This window comes from Pteropus alecto, unplaced genomic scaffold, assembly GCF_000325575.1.
Source record: "Pteropus alecto unplaced genomic scaffold, ASM32557v1 scaffold1978, whole genome shotgun sequence".
Classification (NCBI taxonomy): domain Eukaryota; kingdom Metazoa; phylum Chordata; class Mammalia; order Chiroptera; family Pteropodidae; genus Pteropus; species Pteropus alecto.
In genome coordinates this window covers 27,692-36,653 of record NW_006440832.1, presented here as the reverse complement: position 1 = coordinate 36,653, position 8,962 = coordinate 27,692, and the positions used below count along the sequence as shown (strand labels likewise).

The window sequence follows — 8,962 nt, the reverse complement described above, 5'->3', positions numbered from 1 at the left end:
CTCTCCTTGTTCGCACAATTCCCACTAATGCGAAACTTGCTCTCCCAAGTAAGTCTTGATTTCGGAGTTGAGTCTGCTCCCTGTTTTTGCCCAGGGTGCTCGCTGGGGAGCAGGAGGCAAGTGTTTTCAGGGGCTGCTCCAGGTTTTGTGTTCTTTGCATCCGCTCGTTCTCAGCGGTGTGTCGCAGGAGGGCGGACAGCCTCACTCTCAGCTGCTAGCGTGAACGTGGCTGTCGTCGGTTACCAGCCACTCCGCTTTCTCCGTCAGTGTTCCAGGTGGAAGAAGGCCCATATCTCGTTCCGCCAGGGTCTCAGGTGTCCTTGGAAGTGGAGGCAGTGGCGAGAGGGAGAAACTTTCCCTGCAGGACGTGGCTGAGCTGATCCGAGCCGGAGGCTGCCCGCGGGTGCTGGTCATGGTGGGCGCCGGCATCAGCACGCCCAGCGGCATCCCGGACTTCAGGTGCCCTGCCGGCCCCACACGCCCCTGCCACCCCGGCGACTCCCCCGCCCGCTCTCTGCCGCGGGGCTCAGAGCCTCCCGCTTCTCCACAGGTCTCCGGGGAGCGGCTGGTACAGCAACCTCCAGCAGTACGACATCCCCTACCCGGAGGCCATTTTCGAGCTCCCATTTTTCTTTCACAACCCCAAGCCCTTTCTCGCTCTGGCCAAGAAGCTGTACCCTGGGCACTACAGGCCCAATGTCATCCACTACTTCCTGCGACTGCTGCACGACAAGGGGCTGCTTCTGCGGCTCTACACACAGAACATCGACGGGCTCGAGAGAGGTGAGCCGGCCTGCACGCGCCCCTCCCCGTGTGGGGGGTGTGGGCTCCATACTGCTGGGTCCCGTCTTAGTCCCTACCCTGGTGATTGGTCTTGAGCCACCTAGCCTTGCCTTTGTTCCTGACAGAAGTGTCCATTGTGTGCTTAAGGGTTACTGGTGGGACCTTGACGGTGGCCCCGTTTGCCAGCATACCCGCCAGTCTGAGTTTTGGCCAGAACTGACGTTGACTTCAGGAGCTTCTGGTTTGGCTAATCTGATATGATGACTTCTCTTAAAAGTTTTATTATGGAATTTTTGAGCCCCCGAAAGTAAAGAGACAAAGAACGTAAAGAACGTTCATTCCTCATTTCTGTCCTCCTTCCATCTTCTCTTTTTCCCCTGGATTATTTTGAAGAAAATTTCTCAAATTATAAATTTAATCTATAAATACACTTTTCGGAAACTTCTTTATATTATTTTCTTACCTTTATTTGGCATCTGTAGAATAGAAAATGTTTTCCTAGGCATTGGATGAAATTATATCTGAACTTACATAGGATGTTTTTGTGCTGTGTTTTGACAGGCCTTGTTTTAGCTGTGACCTGCCTCCACCTGGGAGCCGTCACCCCTTGGCTTATTCTGGTTGGGGGGCAGCGGTGGGCAGCATTGTAGGTGACAGAGGCAGGGATATCAGGCTTCCAGTGGGGGCTGCGATCAGAGGTGATGCTCCGGGGCTTGTGTGCCCGCCCACCCTGGAGGCAACAGGACTTAGTTCGGGTTTGAATTTCAGCGTCTGGCATCCCTGCCTCAAAGCTGGTTGAAGCTCACGGTTCCTTTGCCTCTGCTACCTGCACTGTCTGCCGAAGAACCTCCCCAGGGGAGAACTTTTGGGTGAGTTGTCACACTTCACCGTGAGAGTGGTCTGGAAAAGTGGTATCTCACAAGCATCGTGTCATAAAGGCAAGAAAACATTAGTGCCGTGAAAATGGTTTTCTTTATTTTTAAATTGGAAATGTTGTATATGCTTGCAAAAAATTACCGCAGTACAGAAATTTGGAGGGAAAAATGAATCTTCTTTCAACCAGTTCCTATAGACCACTTTTAACAGTTTGGTGTATGAGGGTTTACACCTTTAAAAAAGGTGCGCATATATAAGCACACAAACATTTGTGAACCTGCACCCACACACAGTTATTTATTTATTTATTTATTTTTAGTAACGGGATCATTAAGCTTAAAATTCTACTACTTGCTTTTTTACTAAGCAAAATTTTATGGATATTTTGTCAGTAACTACAGCTCTGCTCACTGGTTTTAGAGTGTACGTTGTAACTAAAGAGTATTACATTTAGTCATTCATGTATTGTGGGATATTTTTTGATGTTCGTCATTTTTACTATTAAAAATAATGTGGCAGCAATACCCCTGCTAGACCCCTGTGAACTTCTGTAGGATGGTTTTCTGTAGGATGGTTTCTTTAAGTAGAATAGGATTGAGTTGAAAGACGTACATAAAGATAAAACTCTCAGATATCAGTGTGGCACAGGACACTGTCCTTCATTTTTGGTGGAGGTCAAATTCACACAACACAGGGTTCGCCGTTTAAAGGTGTGCAGGTCAGTGGCATTGAGTGCATTCACGTTGCGTGACCATTTTGTCTAATTCACAAGATTAACATCACCCCAGAAGGAAGCTCTGTCCCCATGAATCGGTGAACCCCACTCCTGCCTCTCCCAGCCGCTGGCAACCACTGGTCCTTTCACTGTTCCCTTAGCTTTGCCTTTCCCGGAATGTCATAGAGTTGGAATTACACAGTATGTGGTCCTCCCAAAATTCTGAGGGCTGCATGAACAGAATCGGTAAAATGTCAATAATTGCTGAAGCTGGTTCGTTGTATATATGTGGGGTGATCATTTTACCATCTCAGCTGTGTGATGTTTGAAATTTTCTTAAAATGTTTCTGCCTTTTCCTTTGAACTGTGTTGCCGTGTCTCCCTTGGGCCCACTTTGTGTGTGTCACCCAGGCCGATGTGCTGGTGGACAGGGTCCCCCGCTGCTCCGTGTGCACCGGCATCGTTAAGCCCGACATCGTGTTCTTTGGGGAGCCGCTGCCCCAGAGGTTCTGGCTGCATGTGGTTGACTTCCCCATGGCAGACGTGCTGCTCATCCTCGGGACCTCCCTGCAGGTTCGTCAGCAGGCCTGGTGGATGGATGTGCAGGGAGGGGGCTGGGGGGGTGAGGCAGAAGTGGGGGTGCACCCTGGGGCCCTACCTGGGGAAGGTGAGTAGATTCGGCTGGTAAGGAAACAGGTATTCCCATGAGAGCAGCGAGCAGGATGGGGAAAAGGGAGGTCAGCTTTAGAGGTGCTGTAGGTGTGGGCAGGCCCGTGTGCGAGGGGCGGGCCAAGGGTAGTGGGGAGGACTGCAGAAGCAGGCCTCCCAGGCCACAGCGGCCAGCTCTGTGCTGGAAGCAGTAAAACCCTGATGGAGCTGAGCTGGGGACATAGGTGGCCGTGTGCAGGACTGAAGCCAGCAGGCGTCCCGCAGGCTGGTCCTCAGTGAGGCAGAGCTGTGGGAAGGGCTGTGTCTTGGTGCTTTGGACAGACACCGCAAGTGTCACGGGAGAGTCGCACAGTACGTGGGGTGATGGGGTGGGACCTAAAGGCCAGGAGGGCTTGGGAACCAGCTGTGTTGGCAGGTTGGTTTGCATATGTATGCCTTAGCACGAAGGTCATGCTGGAGCTGAGCTGGAGGAGGTGGCAATGTTGGGTGGGGAAGGTCTGGCAGGAGACACTGCACAGCAGGCCACGTGGCGCCGGTAAGGAGGAGGCAGTAGTGATCATGGTCTGACTTCCCTGTCCATCTGGGTGCTGTGTCGTAACAGACCATGGGGGACAAGTGTGGGAGAAGGGACAGTCAGTAGAGTGCAGGGGTGACCAAGTGGTGATGGCAGGAAGCCAGGTAAAGCCAGCAGAGGGCGGTGGAGCCAGGTGTGTGTGAAGGCATGGTTGGCGAGACTCCAGGTGGTGACCTGAGCAGCTGCAGGGATGGCCTTGTTTCCTGAGTTGGAGAAGCCCTGTGGGCAGGTTTGGGGACCTAGGTGTTGGTCACACGGGTGTGAGGATTGTGCTGGGCTGCTGAGTAGACATGTCAAGGCCAGGGAGGACCCGTGCTGGGAGGTGGGATGCCGGAGTGGACAAGCAGAAGAGCTCCAGGTGGATGGACCGGGTGCACACACTGGTCCTTGTGGGGATGGGTGTGGGAGGGGCCAGGGGAGGCCGGGGGCTGCACCTGGCCGACCTGTGCCTGCCACTGGGCATGGGCACACGGGCTACCAGTCCTCTCTGTTTTTTTAAGCGACATGAAAATAGTTTTTTTCCCCCCTTGATTATAAAAGTTCCATGTGCTTACTTTTAAAAATTTATACATTGCAGTCTACGGCCATACCACCCTGAACAAGCCCAATCCCGTCTGATCTCGGAAGCTAAGCAGGGTCGGGCCTGGTCAGTACTTGGGTGGGAGACCACCTAGGAAGACCAGGTGCTGTAGACGTAAAAAGTAAAAAATAAGAGATTGTAAGCTGACAAAGTCCCTGCAGTCTGTGAGGTCAACCAAGGGTTGCCTCGCCTAAAAAAAAAAAATTAAAAAGTATAAAATTTATACATTGTATAGAGAGCAAAGTACAGGACCCATCAGTCCCAACGGCACTGTTAGTGCTCTGTTCCGTGTCCCCTCGGGTTTCTGTCCTCTGCACACACACGTGGTGGTCTTTCACCGGACTGGGATGCCACCATGTTCACACACGTACCTTGTGAGTGGCCACGGAGTCCTGGATGGATACGGATCTGAGGTCCCTCCTGGGGCCCCAACGCCAAGTGCTCAGCTGTCAGCACAGAGCCAGCAGCAGTCAGGCTTCCGGCTGGCTCACAGGCACGCACGTGGCATGGAGGGAACGTTCATGCGCGTGTGCGGTGCCTGGTCTCCTGCACGGGGGGGTATGTGGTATGTGAGCCGTGGTGTCTTTTCTCGAGCCTGAAGTACTCTGAGCTCTGAAACACATCCAGCCCCGAGAGCTTTAAGATAAGGGACTATGATCTAGAGCATTTATTTTAGCAATTTCCATTGATGGGCACCAAAAATAAATAGTATAGTTTTTATATTAAAATGTAGTGAATACCCCACGTATGCGGTTCTGTGCGTTCGTGTCAGTACCTCATGGTAAATGTTAAGGATGCAGTTCATCCTGCCACCACCAGTCTGAGTGGCCTTCTTCCTACATGCTGAGCAATAGCAGTGTTAAATGTCTTTACCAAGCTGATTGTGAAAAGATGAACGTGTACGTGTGTATGCGTGAGATTTTGCATTTCTTTAATGAACGGTGAAGTTCATCTTTTTATGTTTATTGACCTCTATTTCTTCCTTTCAAATTGCATATCTCTTAACCACTTTTAATTGGGTTTGTTTGTAAGTTAGAATATAAATTCATAAAGTATATAAAATATTTATAGTTTATCAATTAGCAACATAAACCATTTACAGTCGCACGTTGTAACTGTTTTTGCTTTTGGTTTGTGGTGGTGAGAGTTAAAAACTATTTTTCTACAAAGTACTTTTATGCAGCTATGTTAGTATTGTAGTCAGATGCTGTTTTCCTGTTTCATCTGACTTCAGTTGTCAGGTGTAAAAAATCCTACCTTTACTTAGAAACCCTAAATTTTCTTCAAGAGCTGTTTTGTTTACACTTAAATCTTTAATCCACTTGAAATGTTTTCAGTGAAAGGCAGGAATTGAGCTGTTTCCTCCCAAGAGATGAGCCAGTCTCAACACCATTTATTAATCGTCCGTTTCTTGCATGATCACCCTTTGGATGAAGGAGCCCACAGGCAGCATTTCGGCCTCTCTGGAGGTCTGGGCAGTGAAGGCCACAGAGAGGTGGGACGACCACCCAGCCTGTAGGCTCGTCAGGAGCCCCTCACTGGTGGCCCACAGTGTGGGACCAGGTCCTTGCTCTCAGCGTGTCAGTGGTGTACTGAGGAGGCGGCGGGGAGGGGGAGGACAGGTGAGAGTGTGCGTAGCTGCTGGGATCAAGCCCAGGTGAGCCTGGTCCGGAGATTCCGCAGAAGCCAGAGGCAGGGGCGGGGGAACCAGCAACCAGGGCAGGGAGACTGGAGGACAGGACATGGGTGGTGGATTCCCCTGCTCCATGATCTGTCAGTCTGCTGTCTCAAGGCTTGGGGGCTGTGGCGTGAAGTATCCTGAGGGGTTGGAGGGTGCACGCTGAGCTCCTTACGTCTGGGCCCATTTTCCAGGTGGAACCCTTTGCCAGCTTGTCTGAGGCCGTGCGGAACTCGGTGCCCCGAGTGCTCATCAACCGGGACGTGGTAGGGCCCTTGGCGTGGTGTCCTCGCAGCAGGGACGTGGTCCAGCTGGGGGACCTGGTTCACAGCGTGGAAAAGCTGGTGGAGCTGCTGGGCTGGACAGAGGAGATGAAGGACCTTCTCCAGCGGGAGACCGGAAAAGCGGGCTGCTGAGCAGGGCCCCGTGGCGGCCGGCCCACCTGGCATGCGGCCGGTGGGCTAAGAGTGACAGTGGTAGCTGGTAACTGGCTTCCAGTGCCGGTGCAGGCATCGCCTGGGGCCCTGTGGCTCTTAGGACCTCCGTTGACGCTGAGGCCTGCTTGCAAGGGGCAGAGCAGGGGTCTGTCCTGCCAGTCTGTGCCCATCGCACCTCAGCAGTGGTCTGTTGTTCCCTGAGGTCAAGGAGCACCCGCCGCTGCGGTTGAGGGTTCGGAGACGGGCTCTGCTGTTCGTGGAGTGGCCGTGGGCCGCTGGCCCGCTGAGGGGAGAAAGAGCCAGCGAGTCTTCAAGCTTTGCACTTCAAACCTCCAATAAATGAGTGAAGTCACAAGAAATGTAATTTCTCACGAGGCTCGGCACCTGGGGAGAGGGGGTTCTCCGTAGGAGGCAGCAGGCGGCGTCCAGCGTCCGCTCTCGGAGCCTGCGCTGGCTGGGACCTGCTCTGCACAGCAGCTGGGTGGGGACCTGCAGCCCTGTGGATTTCGGGGAGCGGCCTTGTAAAGTCTGGCCTGTGCCCCTTCTCGTCTCACAGATTGTGTAAGTGCGGTTAGGACTTCAGGGCTTTAATTAGAGTTGCTGGCCGAGAGCAAACAGTGGGGCACATCTGGGCTGGCTGCCTGGCGAGGCCCCCACACAGCCGTTTTGCCAGCCCTGCTGGGTCTCCCTGGTCTGGCTGAGCAGCAGTGTTTGCCAGGAGCCAGGGAAGCTTCTGCCATAGGAAGTAGCTCGAGCCCAGGCGTCTCCACACAGCTGATCCCCTCTCCTGAGTTCTAGCTCAGTGGATAGGATGGATAGGCGATGGCCGCTCCCTGGACCAGCAATGGTGACATGGGAGTCGCCACCCATTCCTGAAGAGCAGCTAGGGCGTGTTTATAGTTCTTGGCTGAGGCAGAACACAAGACCTGAGGAAGCATGCGTGGCTGGCACTGAGCGTCTTTGCGGCTGAGCTATTTGCGCAGGGCGCCAGGTGTAAATGAGCTGCCCTTCCCTGCACTGGGGAAGCCCATGATGCAGAAGCCACCTCCTGACGGAGATGGTGAGCTCAGACACATTCACCTCGTGTCCAGCCCTCCATCTGAGACCCAGTCTCGGGCTGAGTGAGCCATCTCGTCCCAGAATGCAGCCCCAGGCCCCCGGCAGTGCGTCGGTGCTGGCATGCTGCTCCCCTTGGTAGGATTATTTTTATTAGAAGCTCATCCTTAATTTGACACAAAATTAATTTAGGAAGGCATCCCTTCATTTGTCTCCTCAAGGAATGCAAGTGCTGACAGTAAAATGTGGAAGGGGCCCCTGGGATGCACGGGCATCCCCTCGATTGGAACAATCTGCTGACAGAGGACGCTGGAGATGGGTGCTGCCGAGCCTCCGACCCCTCAGAGGGTCATCTTGTTCAGCTCACTCTCCCGATGCATTTCACATTAATCTCCCCAGGGAACACCTGTTCCAGACCCTTCCAGCAGCTTTCTAACTGTGCCCTGTCCCTAGTCTCCCCACTAGAACTTCTAGTAACCTCTACGACTCAGAAGGCATCAGGGCCTTGGAGACCTGGGCTGCCCTGCCCCCACCTCAGGCCCCTCCTACTGGGGCTGTCCTTCCTGCTCCCCATCCACCCCATGTGCCCCCTCCTCCCTGGCATTGTTTCCAGCAGCCCCTGGGCTGGAGTGAAGCGGGAACAGTCAACCGATAGCCGCCTCACACATCAAGGAGGACAGGACAGTGACGATCTACGCGTGCAATTCTGCAAAGGACGAAATCAGCTTTTACCTTTACTTAATGTGCCTTTACTTGATATTTCACACACACTTTCACACACACGCGCTTTCTTGCTTGAAACTACTCCAGGATATTTGTGATACTTTGTGAGACGTGATACAGATTTAAGGTTTCACGTGCAGCATTTTCCTTCGTGAATCTATGATCCACGCCAGTGGGAAAGACAGATTCCACCGTCACAACCGGTGAGGATGCGGGCACTGTGGACCCTACAGCAGGTGGCTGAGGCAGGACCGAGGATGCAGAATAGGCCTCCAGCTCTGTGCTCAATGGGGACAAAATCAGCGCACACCACAGAAGAATGTTTCTGACGTCAGCATGAGAAGTCACAGCAGGTTCCTCTCCCTTTGAAATGCAGCGCTTGCCCGACCTGCCAGCTCCAGGCCAGCATGCCAGCCTGCCAGCCTGCCAGCTTGCGTGCATCCACACTCAGCCCGCCTTCCCAAATGCACGCTGGCCGAGTCCCACTAAGCCGTGTCTGTAGGCGGCAGCCTCTGCGCACGTCCTCTTGGCTCTGGTTGAAGAAGCCGAGTTTCCAGTGACAGCAGCACAAGACCCGTACCATCCCAGAAATAACAAATCGGACCAGAGGCGGATCATGAACAAAACTTTGGGAGCAAAGAGAAAGAGGTCTCCAAGCCAGAGAGGAATGTGACGTCCCCAGGTCACGGCCCCAGGAACATCCTGGGAGCAGCACCGGTTCTGAAGGGGAGCGCGAGAGCGGCCGTCTTCAGTCGGGGTCTGAGGCGGGGTCCGAGGAGAGCTGCCCTTCCATGCTCTCACTCACTGCGTCTTGCAGGGTCGTCAGCTGCCCCCGAGGACTCACTCCCATGGGCTGGATGACTCTGTGCCT

At 53.5% G+C, this 8,962-nt stretch overlaps 2 protein-coding genes and 1 non-coding gene across 10 annotated transcripts in view; 2 read left to right on the top strand and 1 right to left on the bottom strand.

Annotated features, from left to right (window-relative positions):
* Positions 1-6,299, top strand: part of SIRT3 (sirtuin 3) — a 10,230-nt gene extending 3,931 nt beyond the window's left edge. For 3 of the 7 annotated variants that reach the window (XM_015594075.2, XM_015594076.2, XM_006917929.3), the window contains exons 2-6: positions 268-459; positions 551-783; positions 1,552-1,652; positions 2,786-2,947; positions 6,070-6,299. In XM_015594075.2, coding sequence (XP_015449561.1) covers positions 413-459; positions 551-783; positions 1,552-1,652; positions 2,786-2,947; positions 6,070-6,291 — 765 coding nt within the window. In that variant the 5' untranslated portion in view covers positions 268-412 and the 3' untranslated portion in view covers positions 6,292-6,299. Of the gene's footprint in view, positions 1-20; positions 49-267; positions 460-550; positions 784-1,551; positions 1,653-2,785; positions 2,948-6,069 lie in introns of those variants that run through there. The other 4 variants (XM_015594072.2, XM_015594071.2, XM_015594074.2 and 1 more) reach the window with 3 other exon arrangements.
* On the top strand, positions 4,194-4,312 carry LOC112484763. The gene has a single exon (XR_003048166.1). It is a non-coding gene; the product is annotated as a 5S ribosomal RNA (ribosomal RNA).
* A 1,795-nt stretch (positions 6,300-8,094) lies between the features above and the next one.
* The window catches only part of RIC8A (RIC8 guanine nucleotide exchange factor A), a 6,037-nt gene continuing 5,169 nt past the window's right edge, over positions 8,095-8,962 (bottom strand). The window contains exon 11 of one of the 2 annotated variants that reach the window (XM_025051083.1): positions 8,095-8,960. In XM_025051083.1, coding sequence (XP_024906851.1) covers positions 8,840-8,960 — 121 coding nt within the window. In that variant the 3' untranslated portion in view covers positions 8,095-8,839. The remainder of the gene's footprint in view (positions 8,961-8,962) is intronic. The other variant, XM_006917927.3, reaches the window with a different exon arrangement.